The following is a 26,573-nucleotide window of genomic DNA, read 5'->3' on the forward strand; positions in this document are numbered from 1 at the left end:
CCAGATCCTCATACCCCTTTCGGGCAACTACGAAGTGGACCTGGCTCTGGTGAACAAAATTTACATCCTCATTCAAGCATGGATGGCCACACATGGCCTCTGCCTGAACGACGATAAAACTGAAATCCTGCTCCTCGGTTCAGACCACAAACTATCCAAACTCACCCCGGACTACACCTCATTTAACATTGATAACAATACTATCAAGGTTATGCGCGAGGTCAAAACGTTGGGTTTTTACCTTGACTCAACCCTCACCCTCAAAAAGCAAGTGAACTCCCTCGCCTCCTCAACCACCTACACGTGTAAACTCATCCGTGCCGCCAGACCCTTCCTGTCCAGTGCCAGCTGCCTCACCTTGGCCAATCCCCTTGTCATGTCTAGACTCGACTATTGCAACACCTTATACTCAGGTGCCAACAAGTCGGTCACTGACAAACTCCAGAGATTGCAAAATAACGCTCTTAGAGCAGCTCTGAACATCCCACGCAGAGACCATATCTCCAAACATCGGATTGAAGCCCATTGGCTAAAGATAAAGGACAGAATCCTTCTTAAAACTATCTCCCTCACCTCTAAATGCCTCAACAATCAAGCACCCCCCTACCTAGCGGAAAGAATGAACTGGAGACCCTCCAACCGACTGACGAGATCTGCCAATTCCTTCCTACTGGAAGTCCCCAGATTCAAACTTACCACAGCGGGCGGCGCAAGTTTCCCAGTTAGAGCTGCACAATCATGGAACACACTCCCACCCGACTTTAGATGCCCTTTACCCTACACAAGATTCAGATCCTACGCTCTCAAATGGCTGCACAACAACGACATGCAACGTCCCTCACCCTAGTGGTAACGGCACAACCTGTTATAATGCTGCTCTCTTTGCGTTTAAACTTGATATTCTATATGCATTGTATCACCTACTGTAACCAACCACTGTTCTTCTGTAACAGCCTGTGTCAGGCTTTGTAACTAAGTTTCGAGCCCTCTTGTACTGCTGCGCCCAGATGCCCACGGGCTCGGAGCGCATTACCAAATAAATAAACAAACAAACAAACAAATACATATATTTATTACTTACATTTGTGGTATTTTCTCATTGGTTTCATGCCTGTCATGATATGGGTTTTGACATTCACTTGCACCCATTGTGTATGTGTGTGTGACGGACATGTGTTCATTTACATACTTGCCATTGGGGTTGTATCATGTAATTGCATCTACTATGTGGGTGGATGCAATCCTTGGCTGGGTGTTTGTGCTGGGTATGCTGCCCATTACTGCCATGATTGCGTTTCGTCAGGACCTGGGGGCAGGGGGACATGAGTGGGGGCCTGCAGGGTGGTGGGGGTGCAAGGGGACATGAGTGGGGGCCTGCTGGGGGGTGGGGGGGTGGGAGACATGGTTGGGGGCCTGGTGGAGGCTGCCCCTGGTGACTGGAGGGGTGGGGGTGGTGTGAGACATGGGTGGGGGCCTGGTGGAGGCTGCCCCTGGTGACTGGGTGGTGGGGGTGGTGGGAGACATGGGTGGGGGCCTTGTGGAGGCTGCCCCTGGTGACTGGGTGGTGGGGGTGGTGGGAGACATGGGTGGGGGCCTTGTGGAGGCTGCCCCTGGTGACTGGAGGGGTGGGGGTGGTGGGAGACATGGGTGGGGGCCTGGTGGAGGCTGCCCCTGGTGACTGGAGGGGTGGGGGTGGTGGGAGACATGGGTGGGGGCCTTGTGGAGGCTGCCCCTGGTGACTGGAGGGGTGGGGGTGGTGTGAGACATGGGTGGGGGCCTGGTGGAGGCTGCCCCTGGTGACTGGAGGGGTGGCGGTGGTGGGAGACATGGGTGGGGGCCTGGTGGAGGCTGCCCCTGGTGACTGGAGGGGTGGGGGTGGTGGGAGACATGGGTGGGGGCCTGGTGGAGGCTGCCCCTGGTGACTGGAGGGGTGGGGGTGGTGGGAGACATGGGTGGGGGCCTGGTGGAGGCTGCCCCTGGTGACTGGAGGGGTGGGGGTGGTGGGAGACATGGGTGGGGGCCTTGTGGAGGCTGCCCCTGGTGACTGGGTGGTGGGGGTGGTGTGAGACATGGGTGGGGGCCTTGTGGAGGCTGCCCCTGGTGACTGGAGGGGTGGGGGTGCAAGAGGACATGAGTGGGACATGGTTGGGGGCCTGCTGGCAGGTGCCGCACAGTGCTGGGGGGTGGGGGTGCAAGGGGACATGAGTGGGGGCCTGCTGGGGGGTGGGGGTGGTGGGAGACATGGTTGGGGGCCTGGTGGAGGCTGCCCCTGGTGACTGGAGGGGTGGGGTGGTGGGAGACATGGTTGGGGGCCTGGTGGAGGCTTCCCCTGGTGACTGGGTGGTGGGGGTGGTGGGAGACATGGGTGGGGGCCTTGTGGAGGCTGCCACTGGTGACTGGAGGGGTGGGGGTGGTGGGAGACATGGGTGGGGGCCTGGTGGAGGCTGCCCCTGGTGACTGGAGGGGTGGGGGTGGTGTGAGACATGGGTGGGGGCCTTGTGGAGGCTGCCCCTGGTGACTGGGGGGTGGGGGTAGTGGGAGACATGGGTGGGGGCCTTGTGGAGGCTGCCCCTGGTGACTGGAGGGGTGGGGGTGGTGGGAGACATGGGTGGGGGCCTGGTGGAGGCTGCCCCTGGTGACTGGGGGTGGGGGTGCAAGGGGACATGAGTGGGGGCCTGCTGGGGGGTGGGGGTGGTGGGAGACATGGTTGGGGGCCTGGTGGAGGCTGCCCCTGGTGACTGGGTGGTGGGGGTGGTGGGAGACATGGGTGGGGGCCTGGTGGAGGCTGCCCCTGGTGACTGGAGGGGTGGGGGTGGTGTGAGACATGGGTGGGGGCCTTGTGGAGGCTGCCCCTGGTGACTGGAGGGGTGGGGGTGGTGGGAGACATGGTTGGGGGCCTGGTGGAGGCTGCCCCTGGTGACTGGGTGGTGGGGGTGGTGGGAGACATGGGTGGGGGCCTGGTGGAGGCTGCCCCTGGTGACTGGAGGGGTGGGGGTGGTGTGAGACATGGGTGGGGGCCTTGTGGAGGCTGCCCCTGGTGACTGGAGGGGTGGGGGTGGTGGGAGACATGGTTGGGGGCCTGCTGGGGGGTGGGGGTGCAAGGGGACATGGTTGGGGGCCTGCTGGGGGGTGGGGGTGCAAGGGGGCATGGTTGGGGGTCTGCTGGCAGGTGCCCCACAGTGCTGGGGGGTGGGGGTGCAGGGGGACATGAGTGGGGGCCTACTGGGGGGTGGGGGTGCAAGGGGACATGGTTGGGGGCCTGCTGGCAGGTGCCCCACAGTGCTGGGGGGTGGGGGTGCAAGGGGACATGAGTGGGACATGGTTGGGGGCCTGCTGGCAGGTGCCCCACAGTGCTGGGGGGTGGGGGTGCAAGGGGACATGAGTGGGGGCCTGCTGGGGGGTGGGGGTGCAAGGGGACATGAGTGGGACATGGTTGGGGGCCTGCTGGCAGGTGCCCCACAGTGCTGGGGGGTGGGGGTGCAAGGGGACATGAGTGGGGGCCTGCTTGGGGGTGGGGGTGCAAGGGGACATGAGTGGGGGCCTGCTGGGGGGTGGGGTGGTGGGAGACATGGTTGGGGGCCTGGTGGCAGGTGCCCCACAGTGCTGGGGGGTGGGGGTGCAGGGGGACATGAGTGGGGGCCTGGTGGAGGCTGCCCCTTGTGACTGGAGGGGTGGGGGTGGTGGGAGACATGGGTGGGGGCCTGGTGGAGGCTGCCCCTGGTGACTGGGGGGTGGGGATGCAAGGGGACATGAGTGGGACATGGTTGGGGGCCTGCTGGCAGGTGCCCCACGGTGCTGGGGGGTGGGGGTGCAAGGGGACATGTGGCTTGGCTGGGGGGCATGCCCATGGTGGATGGGCTGCCTGCGGGACATGACCAGGGGTGCAGGGTAGTCCCCTGTGGTGTGGGCTGCCTGCAGAGGTCGTGGAGGGGGTAGAGGGGAGACCTGGGAGGACCCACACTGGCAATTCACCTCTTCAACTTCCCGCACACCCACGTAATACACTGCCCCACCCGCACAGGCCCAATCGCGTGTAGGATTTCTCGCGCACCCCTGTAATACACGTACCCAGGCCAATCGCGTGTAGATTTTCTCGCGCACCCCTGAAATCCACGTACCCAGGCCAATCGCGTGTAGCATTTCTCGCGCACCCCTGAAATCCACGTACCCAGGCCAATCGCGTGTAGATTTTCTCGTGCATCCCTGTAATACACGTACCCAGGCCAATCGCGTGTAGATTTTCTCGCGCACCCCTGAAATCCACGTACCCAGGCCAATCGCGTGTAGATTTTCTCGCGCACCCCTGAAATCCACGTACCCAGGCCAATCGCGTGTAGATTTTCTCGCGCACCCCTGTAATACACGTACCCAGGCCAATCGCGTATTTAACTTCCCGCGCGCCACTTTTTTGATGCGCTGGGACTCTACCGCCTGCCTTCGTGTGGCGGCCGTGTTTCAGCTTGTGCGTGTCTTTGGCTGTGCGTGGCTTTGCCCTATTCGATTCCATGAATACGTGTGGTTCGAGTGCGTGTGGGCGTTCCGTCTGCTTCCCTGCAGTACATCCCCAGTTACGCCCTTATTTTCGCGTGTTGTTCCCCATTCCGCGCGTTACGCCCCATGTCCCGCCCACTTTCTGGTGTGTGCGCTGAGGTTGTGCGCTTTCACTGTGCGCGTCGCGCACGCCTTTCGCGATGTTGCAGTGACGTGTGCGCCATGCACGGGTTTGGCGCACATCCCGAGGAAGATACGCGCAGGGACTTCCATGAATCGCACGCGTGCGCCTCTTTTTTTCCGCTTGCGCCTGCTTGCGCCGGCTTGCGCGTAGATTTTCGGCGCACGTTTGTTCCATGAATCGGCCCCTAAGTCTATAAGAAGACTATTATGATTGTACATTTAATTGAATGTTGTTTAAATTTTTACCCCTGAAGAATTTCCTTGTGATTAGTGTGGAAGTGTGGAAGGAATGAAACATGTCGGGTATGGTTTGAATGTGGTATGAAAGTAAGCATGGGTTTTATGAAGATGAAGTGAAAGGTTTTTACGGACTAAGCTGCTTGGCTCTATGATAGAGGTAAGCACCTTGAAGATCCAGGTTAAGAAATGAATTCTGTGAAATGTTAAATGGTCAAAAGATACATGAGATTAAATGTACACAGCGATATTGTTTCGCAATGTTGTAGATTTTGTGATTTTTTATAACACTTGAACAACTCTCCATAAAAATGGAGCTATGAAAAAAAGAAAAAAAGATAAAAAGCTTTTTTACTTGTTGAAATATGAAAAATAAATAACTATTTTTGATAAAATGTGGTGCAGTTTATGAGAATTTAATGGTGACTGATCTCATATAGTAGGGTTAAACTTTTCTATGGACTTGGGGAAGCAAGGGACCAAGTGAACATTGTGTATTGTTTAAAAGTTCTTGTTTTTTAGAGGGCTGTTCACTATTGGTCGTAGAAAATATTACCTCTAGTCTCTCTGAGTTGATTGTGCATTTGAAGGTGCGCATCATAGATGCTAAATCATAGATGCACACATTCAAATGCCCTAATGTATCCCCATTGCACATTTTAAAGCTCATCCAGTATCCTGAAAAGAGTTTCACTTTAAAATGCCTGGAAAATAGGACATCCTCCTGCGTCTGTTTGGAACATGCTTTGGGATGAACATTGTATGACATGATCAATCCTAACCTTGTTATGCATTTTCTAAGTGGCACAGTAGCGGGGTGAGCCCCTGCTGTCGCACTTTCATTTCCATCCCGTAAGCAGGGACAAAAATGCTTTTATTTTTTGTTTCAGTATCAAATCAGCCCCCACTCCCAATACCTGCCTATAATCACTCTCTCCATCCACCAAGAGTACTGCATTACTGCATAAAATGCAAATCCCAATTCTGGTGCAATCCTGTTGTAAAGCGCTTAGATGCTCTTGATCTAGGTTCACGCTATAAGCAGAAAAAATAAAAAAATATTTGCGCTGCTGCACAGCCCCCAAGCAATACACAGTTCACCATTATGAATAAGGTTATCTGCACATTTGTACAATGCTATGCATATAGGGGCCGATTCTCAAAAATAAATCAATTGAAAAAAGCACAGATGATGCACTTTTTACATTTGCATTCATTTTTGAGAATCAGCCCAGATATATATATATATATATTTCTCTAAGGCTTCATTTGCATACACATAGGCTGCCACATACAGACATCTTCATCGTAAGACCCAACACATCCTCTTCTAAAATTCTGCAAAGCTCCCAAAACCATACAAGAAGCTAGACGAGACCCCAATGGAGAGACAAATGACACAGCCATGTTATTCTCCCACCCAAATGCCAGTCTGCCTGAAAGAGTATACACATTTTATGGTTACAAAGATTATATTGTTTGGGTGAGTATTCTGGAAATGAAATGAGCACCAAGACCATAGTGCATTATATAAATAGTGGTTAAAGCGTATTGCAGACATATTTGTCAAATATAAAAATCTAGGGTCATTCTTATGTTGCCACAATGCTCATTGACTTTATGCAAAGTAGTCAGGATGTAACATTAATTCTGTTTGTTCCCTTCTCCTTTCCAATAGGGATATTCTCTAAAATTAAAAGTGAATTGTACTAGACTGTCCATCTTGGAATTATTGCCTTCTATCAGAAAATAATGTATATGTTTATCCTGGGATTTGCTAATGTGCTTTGCACACCAAGACAAGTGTAATGTTCTTAATATGACTACAATAAATACTGGAAGTGATCATTAGAAATTAACAATGTAATGTTTGAAAAAGTGCCAGTACACCATGTGACTGCAATCATCATTTTTATTAAAGCTTCATTTGCAGAGAATACACATCATTGTCTCCCAAAAGCTTTTGAAACGGTCATGCCTTTATTAAAATCATTGGACCTTTCCTAGAACGAGTGCCAAGGCATGTTCGTTTAATTCTAACAATAGTATATCAGCACTCTCCCTCTTTAAAGATCTCTGTGTTTTTCTTTATTAATTTGTTTATGACTCAACGAGTCTTTAAGAAAGCATAAAAATATCTACAAAACACAATATAAGTCAGTAAGAACAACATTTCAAACGTATCAAATTATAAACTACTTTTCTCTCAAATTGACAACTTTACACTTAACAAAATCTACCTTTTAATCCTCAACCCTTTTCCATTTTTATGGCTACAGATATTAGGCAATGATTTCACAGATTTTCAGACACACGTACCACCGCAGATATTAGTGCAGCATTAGAGCCCGATACCAATCTGTCCCAAAAAAATTCAGAGACAAGATTTTATTCATATCGCACAAACCTCCTGAAGAGTACTAGACGTGGGTTCCATGTCCCTTCACAATCCATCTGCAGGTCCCAGAGTGTTTGTTTTGCTGGGTTAGTGCAGACTATATAGAGCTGCTTTGCTCTATCTCCTTGTTTTCTCTTTTCCAGCACTTCTCCACAGTATACCAGGCTTAACCTTATTCTTAAGAAATCATTGCGTATTGAGCTCTCAGGAGATTTCATGAGATAACTAGAAAGGCAACCTAGTTTTTTCTCACCCTGTAAAAAGGGATTTGTGGGAGAGACCATTCTTACTTTCTCAACTGTTTCTATCCAATCAATGGATTCAAGCTTCTTCTTAATTTTTAAAGGGTTGCAAATGAGGGTGTCTATATCGAGGTCAATTTTAGAGAGGTATTCTCTGACCTTACTCTCTAATGATGCCAATATTGTGGATCTAGAATTTGACATATGACACCTAATGTCCCCGTAGAGAGTAGTCTTTTTTCCAGTAATGATCTCCCGATATAAGGTGATTAACCTCCAATTTGCCATACATCCCAGTGATTTTAGGCACAGTTCAAATCTAAGGCTCACACTGGGTGTGCAGGCAGGGAGACCTAGTACCCTCTTCCATAGCCTACCCTCGAATACACCCCAGTTAGTAAACCAAAGCCGGGGTCTAGCCTCCAGCCCATAAAGAATTAATGGAACTATTTTTGCCAAATAGTATCTGATCGACAGAGAGATAGAGAACTTGCAGAACTTGTGGTCCAGTTTGAGCATTTGTGCTGTGCCCTGCGCTATTTTCACTCTGAGCTTGGCCTCAACTTTGTATAGGACCATACTGAACAAGAGATTGATCCCGACACGGGTTTACATCCCAAATCATCCTTTATACCCACAGATAGACAAATAGCTGATGATCTACGCACGTTTGAGAAATGTGTGCTGAAAGACATCAGAAAACTAAAAAGGACCAAACATACAACCCAGCATAACCTAACCTCAGGTGAGAGACGAGCTCTGAAAGACCTATCTAACAATAGGGACATGATAATCAAACCGGCCGACAAGGGGGGTGGCATTGTCCTCATGACAAGTGACCAATATACTGACATGATCATGACTTTACTGAATGACAGAACCAGTTATCAAACACTCAAGAAGGACCCTTCTACAGATATGAAAACAGCAATTTCTGAAATGGTCTCCTACACTCGGGACAGAGATTGGATTACAGATAAAGAATCCAATTTCCTGACCACTTCTTTGAACCGCACACCTTGCCTGTACGCCCTCCCCAAAATTCACAAAAACGTACACAATCCTCCCATGGTCTCAGGGTGCGGCTCTATTTTGGAACCATTAGGACAATTCATCGATTATTTTCTCAAACCTTTAAGCAGCAAAACTAGATCATATCTCAGAGACACCATGCACACTATCCAGGTTTTTGAAAATTTGCCATTTAACAGTTCCCAACAGATCTTGGTAACGATGGACATCAAGGCACTATATACCTCCATACCACAAGACAGAGCCATAGATTGTGCATATGAACATCTCATTCGTGAATATGCCCAACCAGGATCCTACCGAGTCAATCCTGAATTCATTATTGAACTGCTGACTTTTGCCCTCAACAAAAACATTTTCACTTTTGACAATCAGTTCTTTCTTCAAATCAAAGGTACAGCTATGGGGGCCACTTTTGCTCCTAGTTTAGCTATTCTATTCATGGCCTCATTTGAGAACCAATACATCTACAACCAGATTAACCAATGGGAGGCCAATATCTCCCATTGGCATCGATATATAGACAACATCATCTTCATTTGGACAGGAGATAGCACATCCCTTCAAGGTTTCTTAACATGGCTCAACTCGTGTGATAACAACATTCAATTCACAATGGAGCATAGCACAATGTTGACACACTTTCTGGATCTTGAGATCTCATGCCTGTCAAACAAACTTGCTTGTAATCTCTTCAGAAAACCCACTGATCGCAATACCCTTCTGCACTATCAGAGTGATCACCCCTAACGCATAAAACAAAACCTTCCCTACGGTCAATTTTTGAGGATCCGACGGAACTGCACCCACCTTGAGGATTTTTATGCCAATGCAGACGCACTTGGTACCAGATTACGCTCACGCGGTTACCCTACAAGATTGGTGAACACCGCTTCCAAAAGAGCCAGATTCACTAACAGAGACTCTTTGTTAACACTGAGGCCAGAATCAGTCACACACAACAAGGAAAGACTCACCTGTGTGGTCACACATGGTCCAAACACCTTTAATCTCAAAAAAGTTATAAAAAAATACTGGCCAATAGTGAGATTGCAACTAATTGATGAACCCATACCTAGGTTCACCTTCAAGAGAGCAAAAAACATTAGGGAACACTTGGTTCATTCCCCTTTCTCCAAACCTTCACCGCGCACCGGTCTTTGGGATTTACGCAAAACCACAGGTCACTACCCCTGTGGTTCTTGCTCAGTTTGCAGATTTACAAAGAAGATCCTTACATTCAAGTTTGGCAACCAACAATGGACTTTGAACAACTTATCCAATTGCAAAAGCAATCAAGTTATTTACTGCATCGAATGCCCATGCGGCCTTCGTTACGTAGGACAGACCATGCACAAAATCGGTACTCGCATTTCGGAGCACTGCTCCCGAATTCGATGCAAAAATCTTACTTCCCCATTGGTCGCACACTACCTGGCCAACCACCACACCCCAGATGACATCCTGTGGTGGGTCCTGGACAGAATTCACACGGGTCAGAATATACCAATCAGACTCTCAGAGTTGGAAAGAAGATGGATCTACAGACTTGACTCACTGGAACACGGTCTCAATGAACAAACCCCCTTTTGAAGACCACCGAACCTATAGTGACCTCTTCATCCACTCCCGCAGGAAACATGCATGATCTGGCTTTTTTCAGCCCTGGACCCTCCCTGACACTACCTCAGGGTCCTGCTTCCACTTCTGACGCATTTAGTCACATCTTCCATTTCTCCCCCACTGCAGGGGCCCCCACCCCTTAAACCCCAGCCATGACAGGACCTCACAGATCCCGTCTCCCCGGTATCCCTATGGCCCATAGGGAGTCAGTCACCACTGCATTTTTTATCATGCAGCTGATCTTTAGCAGTGTTTCACTTTCCAGGGGCATACCTGATCTCCTTTAGGCATACATCACAAGCGACACCAACACCTCTCTATGTGCTATCTCAGCCGATCCGACTTGAATTAGATCCCAGATCTATTTCCGCACGAAGTGTGCGTGAGGATGACGGGCTATCACTCGCCCTCAGGGCGCTGGCAACCTTTCTAGTCACGAACGAAGCACGGGTCCGTTACTCCCCGCCCCCTTCTTGCCACCATTGGTTGGCCCCAACGCATACCCACCTGCCAATCACCCTCTTGGGCGGGTCCTTATTGGGCCCCACGTGAGCCAAACTTTTGGCTCCGCCGCTCCACCAACCCACACCGCCATTGGCTAACACCAGCGCACACCCACCTGCCAATCATCTTGAAGGCAGTTCCCGATTGGGTGTAGCGCGAGCTTCCATTACGTCTTAGAGGCACACTTCCTACGGTTGCTAAGACAACCAGTCCTCTTCGGTACACCGTTGCCATAGCCCGCATTTCATACGGCAGCCGCCAGAAGAGCAAGACACCTCGCGGCTTTCATCCACACCTCTTGGCCACGTCCTACGAGCGTCGCCACTCATCAATTCAGGCAAGTCTTTCTGCAAAACCCCCAAACCCCCCCCCTCTGTTTGCATCTTGCCATTTTACCCACTAATACATGGTGAGGACACTTCTCAACAGAATCAGTTCTCCTAACGTGCACCTAACACCAGATGTCTGTAGGGGCTCATAGCTATTAACTTTGCTCCTCCTTTTTCCTCATGTCAGCCACCTACGCGGCACCGTGCTCGGGGACAATTACCGCTACAAATACTTACCGACTACAGGGTCCATCCACAAGTACATTGACGTGGACCTAGACGTCTCCAGCCACGGATCAATTGGCGGTCCTCGTTCTTTCCTCTCTTCACTTCCTCCTGAGAAGACACTGCCCAGGTAATTTCCTTTCTTGACCAGATCGTGCCCAGCATTTTCCTTGGATTCCCCTGGTCCCAACAAACGGTTTTCCATTCATTGCTGGTTACTCCCCTCCCTCAGGTTCGAACTGCTCTGTCCAGTGTTGATGACCTATGGACCATTAAGAAATTCATATGGACCTTCCCATTTCCCTGCTTCAGCGACAAGCACCTGCTCTCTCAGCCTTCCACGGCTCCCATCCATTCCATCCATTCTAGATAAGTTTATCATTACCCCTCTAGCCTGTCCTGCCTCACCCGCTTGGACCTTGGCTTTCTGACCGGCGGGCAGCAGCTAGTGACCCTTGCATTACTCTTCCAAAGGGGACCCAATGCCACAATCTGTTCTCTCTGCCCCCTGTTTGGGGGGAGATTCATCGGAACTTTTCCCGAGACTTCCCTCTCCACATAGGGGCTTGTTTGTATGTGGCTATGAGATACACCTCAGACTCGACTAGGATCGAAGTCTGTCTCCTTGACTAAATCCCTACTTTTGCATGCCAAGTAATTCTGTATAGATCCACCTCCATGTTTGATTTATTTTACGTTTTTATCTATTCTGGTGACTCATCCCCCCTTTTTTCTTTTTTCCATTTTCTTTTTCCTCTCTCCGCTTTTCACCTACGCAGGGTCCTGCTAATTATCGCCCTGATGAAGGCGGAATACATTCTCTTCGCATGAAAAGTACCTATTTACCAATTCTGTTCCACCGAAACGCTTTCTTATATCAGAGGGGAAACAAGGTCCTTCACAGCAACATTTGTGGATCACCAGGACCATCTTGCTCATGTGGCATTTTCCACTGATGGGATCATGTCACCTATGTAAAGCAACCACATTTCATGTTGCTTATCTATTCCCCCTGTAGCGTTGGCAGACCCTATCCCGACAATATCATCCTCAGCTTTGGGAATTGATTCTAATCACTGTAGAATACTGCTTATTTGCTCTATTTCTTATTATTTTGAATAGAGGTACAGTTGTACTCATCACTCTGTGTTTTTGCTTTCTGATTTAATCTAAGCATCCCAGTGATAAATAACTGTTTTTTTCAATATTGAAAATTGTGTTTCTATTTTGTTTGTGTATTCTTTTTTGATGTACTAATTCTCAAATTTTTCTGATTGTTTGAAAGTTTCAATACTCAATTTACTAATGGAAGATCTACATTTATGTTTTTGATTGTATATGCCCTTCCAAGTTGGATTTTATTATATGTACCATTTTTTGATATAAAGGTTTAACATCAATCTTTCTGAATATCTGTTCATTGTCAAGGAGTGTTTCAGTACACATATTTGCATGCAAAATTGATATCCATTTAGGTTATGGGGGTCTAGACCGAGTGAACACTTCTAATTCATTTATACTTCACACTGGCTAACCCCAAGCATACCAGTACCCTTGTTTTGCTGAGATTCTCAACTTTGTATAGGGCAGGGGAGGCATGGATGTTATAGCCCAGATATTTGACCATCTCTACCCTTTGTATCCTTTGTCCATCTAAATCCCAGTTTGAATATTTGACCTTTTTTTTGAGGGGGCTTGAAAACCATGATGTTTGATTTAGCAGGATTTATAGGAAGCCTATTAGTTCCCGCGTACTCACTCAGCCTGGTTAACAAACGCTGGAGCCCAATTGGTATTCTATGTAGCAGTACCATATTGTCTGCATAGGCCAGCCAGAAGATTTTCCTTCCATTCAACATAGGGCTGGCCAATGCAGGCAATTACAACAATATGCCTATGTCTGCTAGGAAGAGAATGAAGAATAGTGGGGCCCCTAAACACCCTTGTCTTACCCCCCTTTCTACCTCAATGGTATCTGAGAGGTGCCCCAACTCATCTGTGTTTTTTTTTAACTGTGCTTCTTTCAGGAATGGCTGAGGTGGCTCTACCAAACACGCACCTGACAACGCAATCGTCATCCACATCGAGGCAGAGGTATAGGTATAGGCAGAGCGAGACAGAAAGGGGGTGGCAGCTAGAAAAAGAGAATGAAGCGAGTGAGAGACAGAGAGAGATAGATTGTGAGATTGAAGTCATAGAGAGTGAGAGAGAGTAAGAGAGAGAGAGAGAGAGGGAGAGAGAGAGAGAGAGAGAGAGAGAGAGAGAGAGAGCATTATCTCAGCTCATGATACCTGGGAACAGCTAGTAGACTGATATTTCTTTTGCAATCCATTACTATTAGTCAAAAAGCTGATTAGAAATGTAAGTTGGTCCTGCTATTGTGCTTAGAGGGATATATTGTATTGCAAAATGTCACACTTCATCCCTATGACTGTCTCCAAACAGATTGAAGCAGTGACGGGGTTCACACTATAGTGTAGAGAATCTGAGCCTCATCACCTTCCATTATCTTAAAATTACATAGGTCCTTCTAGCAAGGAGACAAACATCCATCTCCTGTAAACTACAAGACCTTGGTCATTGCATTATATTTTTCATTGTGAAAGACTATCTCCCTCCTTTTTTCTGAGCTCTAAAATCTGTTTTGAAAAAATGTGGTGTGTCTGGATGGGTCTCCTTTATTTGCAGGATATACACACAACCAGTGATGTATCAGGCTATAAGGAGTTTTGGCAAAGAGTGGTTTGGAGGATGTAGAGTTTGACAATAATCCACCGTACACATTAAGAAGGCCTCTTGAAGCAGGGAGGACCCCATAAGGAAGAGCCATCAAGAGGTGGACTGTGTGAGGGGGCTTTTTCCTTTTTACAATCTCACATCAGACTGATTACAATCTGTAAATAGTGTTGTGTGCACAATGTTTGCTACTATAGCTCACTCATGCCTTTCAATGATGTTTTCAGGGTGAGTGGTGTGAACAATGCTTACCGAATGAGTACTGGGCCATGAAGCCAGACAATGAAACGTTCAAATCGCTGTGGAACTGGATCATCAAGGTGCTCCCAGTGGATGTAAATGCAGCTATCTGGGTAGCTCCACAAAATTTCCCAATCAGGGGGGCGATGGACGATCCTCCATTGTATATCATCAAGTAGTCGTAGATACACATTGGATGGCCCTCCAGGTTGAAAGAAGTCATAGTGAAGTAAATCTGCAGAAGACCAGAAAATGATTACTTTTGGCCTCACCATTATATACTTTTGTGACTTTCAAGTGATTTTTCAAAATACATTTCTGCGAGTGTGTGCATAAATTGACAAAGCATGCTCAGATCTTGGAATTACTTTGCAATTAGCTTGGAATGCCCATCCAGATGTAGTCCATAATTGAAAGAGCGAAAACTAAATAATTGATGCCGGAACTTGGAAAGTCATGCTTGTGAAAAACGGTGGTCTGAGGAGCCATAATCAGTGACTGGTGCGGTCTTGAGCCATCAGAACAGTTTATTCTTACCTTGTATCTGACCGGGGCTATGATCATCCAGGTACAGTCTGTAGAGGCGGGGTAATTGCCAGGAAAGCCTGGTGATGTCAGAGTGCCACTGGTACTGGTGAGTGTGGCACCACAAAGCACTAAAACACAAAAGAAAAACCTGTCAGTAGGTGAATATGGTGTGACCATTTAGCATCCTCATTAATTTTGCAGCATTTATTTTTAAAATTGTGTACATAGTTTATTACAAACATTACACAAAAAGAAAACATAACATTTGAATCATTTACATCCCATATAACAATACAATATTCTACAATAAAATACATTTGACTCTAAAATCCTGATTTCATTTGGCACAACGTTTTGCGCCAATGTTATTGATGGAAGGACATACCTCTCTATTCCCTTATCCAGTGCCCAAAAAATTCCACTGCCTTTTAATCTATACATGAAGAGCATCACCGGTATTATGAGGTTTTTCTCTATGATTTACAATGTTTAGCCCCAGTACATTAAAATGAGATGTTAATGATTGTCCCTCTGATCACACTCATCCCCATATAACACAATCTTCTAAGCCCACAGCTTACAAATGCAGAGTGAAAACCCACTTCCCCCCTTTACATCATCAATTCTGAATACCTGAAACTGAAGGGAGTCTGGGTGAGTGGGCAGTACATTGAAAGACAGTTGCCCTTATCATTCTGTTGCAATGAATGTCATTACATCCCTCTCACCCCCCTCCTCTCAGTCATTCAGTCCAAAAACATTTACTAGTAGGTGAAAGGTTGCCCATGTAACTATCCTTATTGAGTCGCAAACATGTCTTAGTGGACGGGCAAAGCCTACCCCTGTAAGTATCCTTGTTCAATCCCCAAGCCTTTTACTGGCAGATTAAAGCCTGTCACATATTCATCCTTATTCATTCTTAAAGCATTTTCCTAGCAGGTACAAGCATGCCTATGTAATATCTTTATAGAATCCCAAAGCCTTTTACTAACGGTTAAAGAAATCCATGTACTTATTCCAATTTAATCTCAAAGTGTTCAACTGGCAGGAGAAAGTTTGCTCCTCTGGCCAAACCGAACTAATCACAATTCCTTTTCCTATAAATGCAATCCTATCTCTTATTTATTTATTTACTGCATTTATATAGGCTTTTATAGAAAGCATTTCACAGACTAAAGGAACAGTACAACAATAGAGAATAGTCACAAAACTGAGTTACCAAAAGAGTTCCAAAACATTATTCAGGGAAAAAGAGGTGAAGGAGATGTATTTTTATACATGTTTTGTAGTGTGAGAGATTAGAACAAGAGCTGATGTCCAAAGGTAAAGAATTCCACAGATTGGGAGCAAGCAGTTGAAAAGAATGAAAGCGGGAAGCAGCACAAGGAGGATGGGCAACAGAAATAAGGAACCTAGATGCACAGCGAAGATTACGTGGTGAATGGTAAAGTGAAATCAAAGCTCACAGATAAGAGTAAGTACATGAATAGATTTAAAGACCAGACTGAGAAAATGAAATTCAGAGTACTGCTGAACCGGTAGACACTTAAGGTGAGCCAAAAATTCACAAATATGGGAAGACTGGGGAAGATTAAAAATAATCCGAACCTCAGAGTGAAGAAGCAAGCGCAATGTGCAAAAGCAGATTTTGTGAGACCAACATAAAGTGAACAACAATAGTACAATGGGTCAAAGCAAAGGTTTGAAGCAGCGTTTTTGCAGAAGAAAAGGGACACATTTTCTTAATGTTAAATAAATGAAAATGACAAGAGCGATCGGAAAGAGAAGGATCAAATAAGACACCAAGATTACATACCTGAGACGATAAGGGAAGAGACAGAGGAAGAAATAATATCGCCAGAGGCAGAGAGATTTTAGAAGAGAGAAAACATAAGATTTCAGTTTTCTTTGAATTTAAACAAAGAAAATGTGAAGACATCCAGGAAGAAATGGCCGCAAGACAGAAAGACAGGTGAGAGTGGATAGTCATTAAATTAAGGAGAAGACAAGGAAATCTGGATATCGTCAACATGAAAAGTGCACTGGAAAACCGAAGTCAGTGATAAGAGAAAACAGTCATGCGATATTAAAGCGTGAATAAGACAGGGTACCAAACGGAACCTTCAGGAACACCATGAGAGAGAGAGAGAAAGAGGGAGAGAGAGAGAGAGAGGGAGGAAAAGTAAGAGGTTACACCCATCTAGAAAACAGAAAAAGAATGATTTGCACGATCGGAGGAAAACCATTTTAGAAAAAAATCAGCAACCAAAGGGAAGAAAGAGTTGATAGTAAAGTAGACTGATCCACAGTGTCAAATGTGCCACTGAAGTCAATCAGAATCAGAATGGAAGAGAGTTTACAGTGATGAGCATAAATAATGTAATCAGATACAGAAAGAATAGCAGTTTCAGTAGAATACTGAAAACAGAATGCAGATTGAGTAGAAGGAAGAAGATTAGGTAATGGAAAGGCATCATGAAGCACGACACAGACAAAAGATTCAAGGTTCAAACAAGACACTGTTATTACTTGAATGTCCAGGATGGAGTAAGTCATAACTGTCCCTATGATAGGGTGGGATTTACCTACCTAAAGAAACTAAGTATAGCCTGAGTCAGTAAGTTCAGCTTAAAAGTCTGTGTCGAAAACCTATACTTGCCCTCACAACTAAAGCTAAGCAATGTGTAGGGATGTCAGCAACAAAAGAAACAGTGTTCCAAATAAAGTTGTGAGCTTCCTCCAGCTCTGGGTTTACTTTTTAGCTCCTCTTTCCCAAGTTCAAAGCCGTTCCAAATAACCCTGGGGTTTCTAAGTGTCTCGTTGTTCCCTTCCCCAAAAAGACAACACAGTTCCGAAAAGGCCTCAGGGTTCCATTCCCTAAGGCAATAGCAAAACTCACATAGTCTTGGGTGTTTCCCTTACCAAGACGTCAGCTCTTCCACCTTGCAAACCCACAATCTGTTTGTCTCCTGATTCTCAAAACCAGTTCCAGGTCAACCTTTTTAATCCTGCAGGCTCTTCAATAGTTAATAAAGATTGCTATATTTCACATCTTCAGAAATCTAATTCACAAGTGGAGATTCTTTTTGTTTACTTCCTTGGCTTTTCCAGACAAGGTATTTGCAGTCTAGGTGTAGTTATCGGACCAAACTCTCCACCCATTACAGGTCATGCAACCAATAACATTAGGTTTTCTTGCCCACACAGGTTTCTTTCTCACTGCACCTGTGCTTTGGTTCACAGGCTCTGGATTCTCATTGCCAGTCTCTTGGCTTTGCCACAGTGTGTTATTCCACACAACTCACAATCTTTGTAAGTGCACATCATTCATTCTTTGTCTTTAAATGTTCATTACAAACATTTCACACATGCTTTCATTTCATGCGTAGGCTTATCAAAGTTTTCCGTTAGTTTGGTATTCAATAATGCTTGTAAATCTTTCCTTTAGTTCACCATCAAATACACACAAATTTCAGTTCATCTGGCGTTACCATATGCCCAGTTGTAGCCCTAGGAGTGCCCCAGTATGAGTGTTCCCTTCAATTCACTCACCTGTCCTTGGCTGCCCTTCTGGACATCCTCTCTTGTCTTGTTTCTGAGGTTCTTCGGCTCCTTGCACAATTCTCTGGAGTGCTGCGAGCAGCGCTCGCCTCTTGAGAACCTCACTGGTGGTTGCCGGTAGCTCCGCTCTTCACCCGCAGATGCTACCGGTGGCCTGAAGCACCTGGAAGTCTTCCGTGCCCCACAGCTCCGGATGTGGGCACAAGGCAGTGGAGACTCTGGCATTTCTGCACCTCTCACTTCCTGGTCATGCCCGGCCTCACAGTCTCTCTTCTGCAATCACTGGCTCCCTTGCCTCCAGGCAGGACTCTCCTCAGAAGCCCCCTTCTGGGCAGGAATTGTCCCTTCCCAGGCCCCTCTCTCCCAGCCCGGCATCTCTCCTGCTGACTTCCCCTTCCTTACTGGTGGATCCACCTTGTATGCACCTGTGACCTGTTAACAGGTTGCAGGTGCAAGCCCTCAAGTTCAAGTTCAATTGCCTGACTACAATTACTGGTGTTTTCTGGACATGCTTGACCCTCACAATAGTTTCCAGGCATCCTCCTCATCCCAGTACCAGAGTGGTGTAACTGAATGTTAGTGTGTACCACTCCTAGTCGCCTCTTCCTCGTCCCAGTACTAGAGTTATATGACTGAGGGGAAATAAGAGGGAATGGCTGTCAATAACCTATGAAGGTAGGGAGAGCATAGGGTTTATTATTACAAGGGAAGGGGGGTACCATGCCTCACCAAAATACATCCTATCCCCAGTACTGCACCCAGGTGACCCTTCCTCTCATCTAAACCCCTAGGCTCAGGATCCAAGAGTGATGGCCTTCCCCTGGCCACCTGAGAAGAGGATCCAAGTGGATCAGGTATGCAGATGCCCTCAGGATTCTCACATAACCTTCCCCTTTGCGGGATGGACTGGGAGGTTTCACATGGAAACTGGGAGAGAAAATCCATGTTACCTTGCTCTTGACCCTTCTGTTGTTCCGCTGTGAAGCAATAGGGTTGAAGGTCCAAGAACAACAGCATAACCCGTGGATTGGATTATTTTCTCTGACTAATCCACACTAATCGGAATTTGTCTGTGATTAGTCAAAATCTATGACCCAAGATGTAGTATTTGAGATTCATCATCACCCATTTAATTACCAGTGCCTCAAGTTCGATCACTGAGTAGTTCTTCTCCCTGGCAAACAACTTCTGACTGATGTGCAATATAGGGTGCACCAGTCCATCATGGTTTTGCGATAAGTCAGCCCCCAGTTTCATTAAGGAAGTGTCAGTTTTTAGGATGAACTCCTTAGAGAAGTCTGCTACTTTTAAAATGGGGCTCTGGCATAGGGCTTGTTTTAAAGTGGTGTAACAAATATCATCTGTCTCATCTCATCTGATCTTTTGAGGCTCAGCATTTTTCATTTTGTCTGTTAATCGAGAGGTTTTGCTTGAAAAGTTTGGAAGGAACCGACAGTAGTAGCCGATTAATCCCAGAAAGTCTCTCAGGACTTTTTTGGTTTTGTTTGTGTCGGGGTATTGAGGACAGCTCTAACCTTTTCCTGTTGTGGTTGAACAGTACCATTACCCACAAAAAACCCTTAAATATTAAACTGCCGATTGAGCCAGTTTGCATTTTCTGGGGCTTGGGGTTAGCCCTGCTTTTCTTAACCCTCTCATGACTGTGTAAAGGTGATGCAGATGATCTTCCCATGTTTGACTGTGTATCACAATATCATCTATATAACTTCAGCAAATGTTCAAGTAAGGATGTAAAATGTTATCTATCAATCTCTGAAATGTTGCAGGAGCTCCATGCCGATCAAATGACAATACTTTAAACAGAAACAATCCTATGGGAGTAGCAAACACAGTTTTTTCTTTGTCAGGTCAATACAGTGGCATCAGCCAATAGCCTTTGAGCCTTTGTTCACATCTATTGTTGACAGGTAGACAGCATTACCCAACCAGTGAATAAGATTGTCAATGCATGGCATTGGGTAGGCGTCAAAGGCAGAGATGGCATTTACCTTTTTAAAGTCAATTCAGAACCATCTTCAATCAGGTTTTGCCACTAACATGATAGAGGAGGACCAAGGACTATTATACAGTTCAATTATATTGGCCACAAGCATTTGCTTAACTTCCTGGATAATGGTATCTTTTCGGGACTCGGTTGTTAGTAAGGTTTTAAATGTACCACTTTGCCTTCCAGAGTGCGTATGTGATGGTAAATATCCTACAGTTTTCCAAGCGCTTCTTTAAACACATCAGTGAACTGTCTTATACGATCTTGCTTCTGGTTAGTACTAAGATCAGGGGAAATAAAGTCAATATTATCCAAATCCTCTGGTAACAGACAAGATAATTACATGGCATTGAACTCTGACAGGTTTTCCCTTCACTCCTTTGAAAGGTTTATATGATAGATCTGTGTTTTTAGGTGACGATCACGCTGGGAATTGTATAGTTACACAGTCCCATTTGTTCCAACACCTCATATGGTCCATGCCACTTAAATATAAGTTTGTACTCAGATGTGGGCAATACCACTAATACTTTCTGACTTATGGAAAAAGATCTCAGAGACTTTTCTGTCATAAGAGGTTTTCTGTTGTTCTTGTGCTTTGGCCATATGGGTTTGTGCCAAAGATCTAACAGCCGACCAGTGTTCATTAAGCCTAGTTGCAGTTTGGGAGACTGGTATTGAGGCTTCTTCTCTCTCCTTCCAAGTTTCCCTCAACATATCCAGTACATCCTGGAGTTCCCCCCCCCCATAGAGTAATTCAAATGGGGAGAATCCTGTGGAGGCCTCAGGGTGTTTTCTAACTTCAAATAAAGCCCAGAGAATCATTTGATTCTAATTTCTGGCATCTTGTTCCACCCATTTTCGCAGGATGGTTTTCAGTGTCTTATTAAATCTTTCTACAAGGTCACCTGTGTGTGGATGATAAACTGATGTTTGGAGTGTGATAATATGCAACAGTTTTTTAACCCCCCCATGAGTTTGCTCATAAAAATGCAGCCTTGGTCGGTCAATATTTTGGAGGGACTTTTCCTTTTTAATGGATACTGTAGCAGCCAGATCCTGTATAAAAGAAGGAGGGTCCCATTATCCAACAAAAAATTGGACATGCAAGTCTTTTCGGGGGACCATCTAAGCGGTTCTTCTAGCAAATGAATGACCACTGACAATAGGGACGCAACATATTGTAGTGTCATAATTGTATTAAAAAGACACACCTATTAATATATTAGGAAGAGATTTGTTAAACAAATTGAATGCCACAACTTAATTTTCATAGGAAGGGATGGTATGCACCACACCTTGGATGTACCAGCCAGGGAGGCAGTGTTGATAGAAGCTTACTATGCACACAGAACTTTGAGAGGGATACCCACGCACACAGAGATGTTCTTCCATGGAGTGCAAGTACTGCTAGGATGGGTCCCAGGAAAACAGGGAAAGGTCTTGGGACTGTCAAATGAATTTGTATTCAGAACATGGTGCCCCTCAACCATCACACCAGGCACACACACACATACACATACTGCTATACCTAGAGGAAGTAGTAGTGAGAAAAGATATGGTTATACTGGTTGCTACAGATGACAATAACATGGCGTGGTGATCAATACTATGCATCGATCCTATACTAACACTGACAGGAGTAACAGCCACAGATTTGTTTGCTACAAAAGATGAAGAGAAGGTGGAGATAGTGTTTCAGTTGAGCATGCCCTGTCCAGTACAGATAAAGGAAAGAGCAGTGCCCCAGATGACACAATTGGTGAAATAAGAGACATAAAACACACAGGAGGATTTTCCAAAGAATTTATGGACCAAAGGACCCCATGAGGTGGGAATATTTAAGGGGGCAGCAGGAGCAGTGCACGTTAAGATAAAGGAGGGAGAACTGCTGCAGTGAGTGTAGAAATACCCCCTTTTACGAGAAGCAGATGAGGCACTGCAGCCCTTATGGCAGAAAGGTATCATACAGGAATCTACATCACCATACAATATGGCGATCTCTCAGAAGGACAGGTGGTAAATATATTTTCAGATTCTGCGTACGTAACATCTCCAGTACATTGATGACTAGCAAGATGGGAAAGGATATTGATATTTTATTTGTATTTCGCTCATACACAAGTGTTTCAGAGCGCGACGAGGCAACAGAGCGGAACAAGGGAGAACAAAAACAATGATCTTACTAGGCCCAGTGACATTGAGAATGCGCAAGTGCAGGGGAGAGGGAAGGGGGAAAGTGCAGGGGTGAGAAGTGGAAAGTGCTGAGCAAAGGATTGAAAAAGAAATGGTAGTGCAGCCAGCAAGTGGCAAGTGTTAGGTTTAAGGCACAGACTGATAAGTGCAGAACAAGGGTGAGACTGTAGGGTTACAGATACAGACCCAAGTGCAAGGGTTGCCAGGAGGCAGTGCCGGTGCGTGGCAGGGTGGGAAAGTACCTGGGCCCAAAATCAGAGGGTAACCAGGAGCATGATGCTGAAGCAGAACAGATCAGCAGGCAAGAGGAGGAGAGAAGGCAGAAGCAAAGAGGGAGGTCTTGAAGTGCTTCCGGAATCGGAGATGGTTCTCCTCAAGTTTCAGAGTGGAAGGGAGTTTGTTCTAGAGGGAAGTCCCAGCCAAAGACAGAGATCTACCCCCAGCTTGTTTCTTTGAGAATGACTGACCCTGAGGGAGTTGGAGGTGGAGGAGTGAAGAGCTCAAGAGGGAAGGTATTTACGGAGGGAGGGTTGAAGGTATTTTAGACCCAGGCCCCAGAAAGCCTTGTGGACAATGGAAAGGGTCTTGAATTGAATCCTTGTAGCCACTGGGAGCCAATGAAGAGATTTCAGGGCTGGAGAGATACAATCCCAGGGCTTGAGGCCAAAGATAAGTCTCGCAGTCAGTTCTGGATGAGTTGCAAAGGGTGAAGAGCAGAAGCAGGTAGATTTAGAAAGAGGCTGTCGCAATAATCCAACCTAGAGAGAACGAGGGCTTGAGAGACAGTGAACTTCTGGGGGAAGGAGAGGGAAGGCAGAATACCTCTGAGGAGGTGCAGTTGGAAGATTGACTTTTTAGAGACATCAGAGATGTGGGCAGAAAAACAAAGCGTGGAGTCAAAGATGACCCCAAGGTTCTTAGCCTCGCAGGTGGGGGTAGGAGGAGGGTGAAGGGAGGCCAGCCAGAGAGTGACAGGAGAGGAGGGTGAAGGTGTGCCAATGAGGAGGTTCTCTGCCTTGCTGGTATTAAGGCAGAGATCATTAAACACACCACTCCTGAATAGCAGACAGGCAATCAGAGATGATAGAAGGAGAAGAGGTGGCCGAGGGAAGCCTCAAAATGAGTTGAGTGTCATCCGCATAGCAGTGAAAATTAGAGCAGAGAGCATTAATGTGAAAGGCGTGAGTTGCCAGGTATTGGTTGAAGAATCAGGGTGAGAGGTTAGAACCCTAGGGAACACTGCAGGTAGAGAGGGAGATAGAGTAAAGGACAGACCCAAGTTAGACCTGGGAGGGTCAATCAGAGAGGAAAGAAGTCAGCCAGGCCAGATCCTGATCAGTGATACCCAGGTTGTCACAGAGACGGTTGAGCAGGATGGTATGGTTGACTGTGTCGAAAGGCAGAATAGAGATCGAGTAGGATAAGGACAGAAGGGATGTTAGAGTCAAGGTAGGAGAGCAGGTCTTCATGGATGTTCATCAGAACAGGTTCCATGCTTCTGGCAGATATAAAGCCAGACAGATGGTCGAGGGTTCAGGATAAGTGATGGCACTAGGTACAACATTCAGCATTTCTGAGTAAATTATTAGAAATGCTACCACACCCAGTAGAATTGGCAATAATAAAGTGTATGACCCATACTGGGGGGGAAATATTTTATTTTATTTCATTGGGCAATGAAAGGGCAGACAGAGCAGCAAAAGAAGCAGCATATTTGTCAGAAGGAACACATGTGCTGTTCTCTGGGGAGAAGAAAGAAATACCACTAATAGCATTGATGAAAACAACTAAAGAACCAAATGCACCACCAGATGGCTTCAATGCAACTCCAATAGTGCAGACTAATAGAATTACAGGGAGAAGCACTGAATGATGAGAAAGAGCTTTTGAAGAAAAGGTGGTGCTGTCTGTCTCCAACAGATTTGATTTGGCGGCAAGACAGCACCGGCAAGGTTGTAATGCCAAGAAAGCTGTTGAATGTGGCTCTGGAACAGCTTCACTACCCTGCCCGCATATCCAAAGAGCATGTGGCCAGAGGGATAAGCGAGGATTGGTTTTTGCCAAATTTACATGAATGTGTGTCTGAATTTGTGAAAAATTGTATAATTTGTTAAAAAAAAAATTTCTTGTCACACTTTAAGAGTGATACCAGGAACATTACTGTGGCTGGAAAGGCACTTCCGGCACTTCCATATCAACTATATCGATATGCAAGATAGATGTACCTCTTATAGACACATGCTTACTGTAGTATGTCCGTTTTCACGTTGACTTGAGGCTGGTCCCTGTGCCCGTAATGACTCCTGATCAGTGGCAACATTTTTAGTGAGAGAAGTATATCCGAGGTGGGGGATCCCAGACGAAATTTGCTCCGACAATGATCAGCATTTTGCAAATGATTTGATTGAGGAAATAAGTTCCCTTCTGGGAATATGGCACAATCTACTTGTACCATTAACTGCCCACAGGCCAATGGTAGGACTGAGAGAATGAATGGCTTTCTTAAAGAGTGCTTTGCTAAGCTAGTAAATTGTTACTGGTCAGAGAATGCATGCGCCTATTTCACTGGCACGTACAATTTCTGATGCTAACTCTTCTCACATCTTAGGGGAGGAGTTTCATATGTACCTCACAGAACTTACAAGATTGCTTGCCTATATATCCGAACAGACAAATTCAAGAGTATGGATAGAGCAAGCAGGTGAAATAAACAGTAGCGAGCAGGCAAGGGAATTACCGCAAGCAGCACTTCTCTATCCAGGAGAGAAGATTTGTTTATAAAAAAAATACATCAGAAAGTGGAAAGAAGAACATTTTACTGGTCCACATACATTGATATACTCAACACCAAGGTTGAAGGTCGCTGAGGATGGGTTCATCTCACAAATGTGTGCAGGGACAAGAGCACTAGCTCCTCCGGAGAAGAGGGGCAGTGCGCAACATGATGGGGAGCATACACTAGCTCTCATTAACTTTTTCCTCAGTAACGTATAAGTCTTCCAGATTTCCCCAAGGTTTAAATACCTTCTCTTGGATAAACTACTGTTTCCAAGAGCAGTAAAGTGAAATTGACTTTACTTACCTTTGTAACTTTCAAGACCCAGCACATATTATCTTACAATAGGGTGCTGGAGTGGTTACTTAGTATCCCCTTTGTCTAGTTTCTCATGTAACAATTTTATGTTACCCTTTCCTCACAGAATGGTTGGTGGCAGTGGTTTATTTTTTACTACCATTATGGGATTTTACTGCGGGCTGCGTTCGCAGTCACGGTAAAGCACCCATGGGAGCCATTTCTGTCAAAATGGCCCGGTCTTCTTTTTTTTTCCATTGCCTTGTGGATTGGTCCTTCTTGAGATTTACTCTGCACGTCAAACCAGTTTTGGTCCCTTTGTTCATTTTGTCTTTGGTGGGATTCACGAGTGAAACCCGCCTCTGGCTCCAGGGTGTCTGGCAGGGGCAGGAAGCGAGGGAGGTGCTCGAAACTCCATGTGCTTAGTCTCCTAGGAGACAGGAATGTACTCTTAGGTGATTGGCTGACTTGCTCTCCGGTAAGGACAGCCACCCTGCTGGGTGACTGACAGCTACGCTGGAATGAATGGAAGCAAGCTGCATAAAATGCAAGTTTTTATTGGCTTTGAAGGCAGAGTCGACCACTGGATGAAGGAATCTGAAGAAGAACTCGAAGAAGACACCTAATGCAACTCCTGGACTGTTGGTTTGCCCGGTGAAGCCCTGCTGCTGTGCTGAAACTCCAAATTCGTATCGACAGAGAATCTCCTGCAGGGATGACGTCTCCCTTTGAGTTGGTGGGATCAATCAACTCCAAAGAAAGCCACCTGGACATCCTCTCAACGCTAGTCGAGTATCCACTGCAGTCACTGCTGGAACAGGATCGCCATGGAGAGGAACACCAGTTCGTGTGCATTGCTTTTAAGTTGGCCAAGAGCTCCAGGAAGATCCTCCGGACTCCTAGGAAGCAGGACTGGCCGAGACTGAGCCCCCTCAACAGAGTGTTGGACGCAAGAAGCAAGGAAAGC

The 26,573-nt window shown here is 46.2% G+C and overlaps 1 protein-coding gene across 1 annotated transcript in view; it reads right to left on the reverse strand.

The window, feature by feature from the left end:
• LOC138505002 (embryonic protein UVS.2-like) overlaps nt 1–26,573 on the reverse strand; it is a 98,261-nt gene that overhangs the window by 25,130 nt on the left and 46,558 nt on the right. Inside the window, exons 3-4 of the mRNA XM_069625361.1 lie at nt 14,778–14,896; nt 14,253–14,475 (exon numbers count right to left, since the gene is read on the reverse strand). Coding sequence (XP_069481462.1) covers nt 14,253–14,475; nt 14,778–14,896 — 342 coding nt within the window. The remainder of the gene's footprint in view (nt 1–14,252; nt 14,476–14,777; nt 14,897–26,573) is intronic.

The sequence above is a fragment of the Ambystoma mexicanum genome, chromosome 11, assembly GCF_040938575.1.
Source record: "Ambystoma mexicanum isolate Mex_15411 chromosome 11, UKY_AmexF1_1, whole genome shotgun sequence".
Lineage (NCBI taxonomy): Eukaryota > Metazoa > Chordata > Amphibia > Caudata > Ambystomatidae > Ambystoma > Ambystoma mexicanum.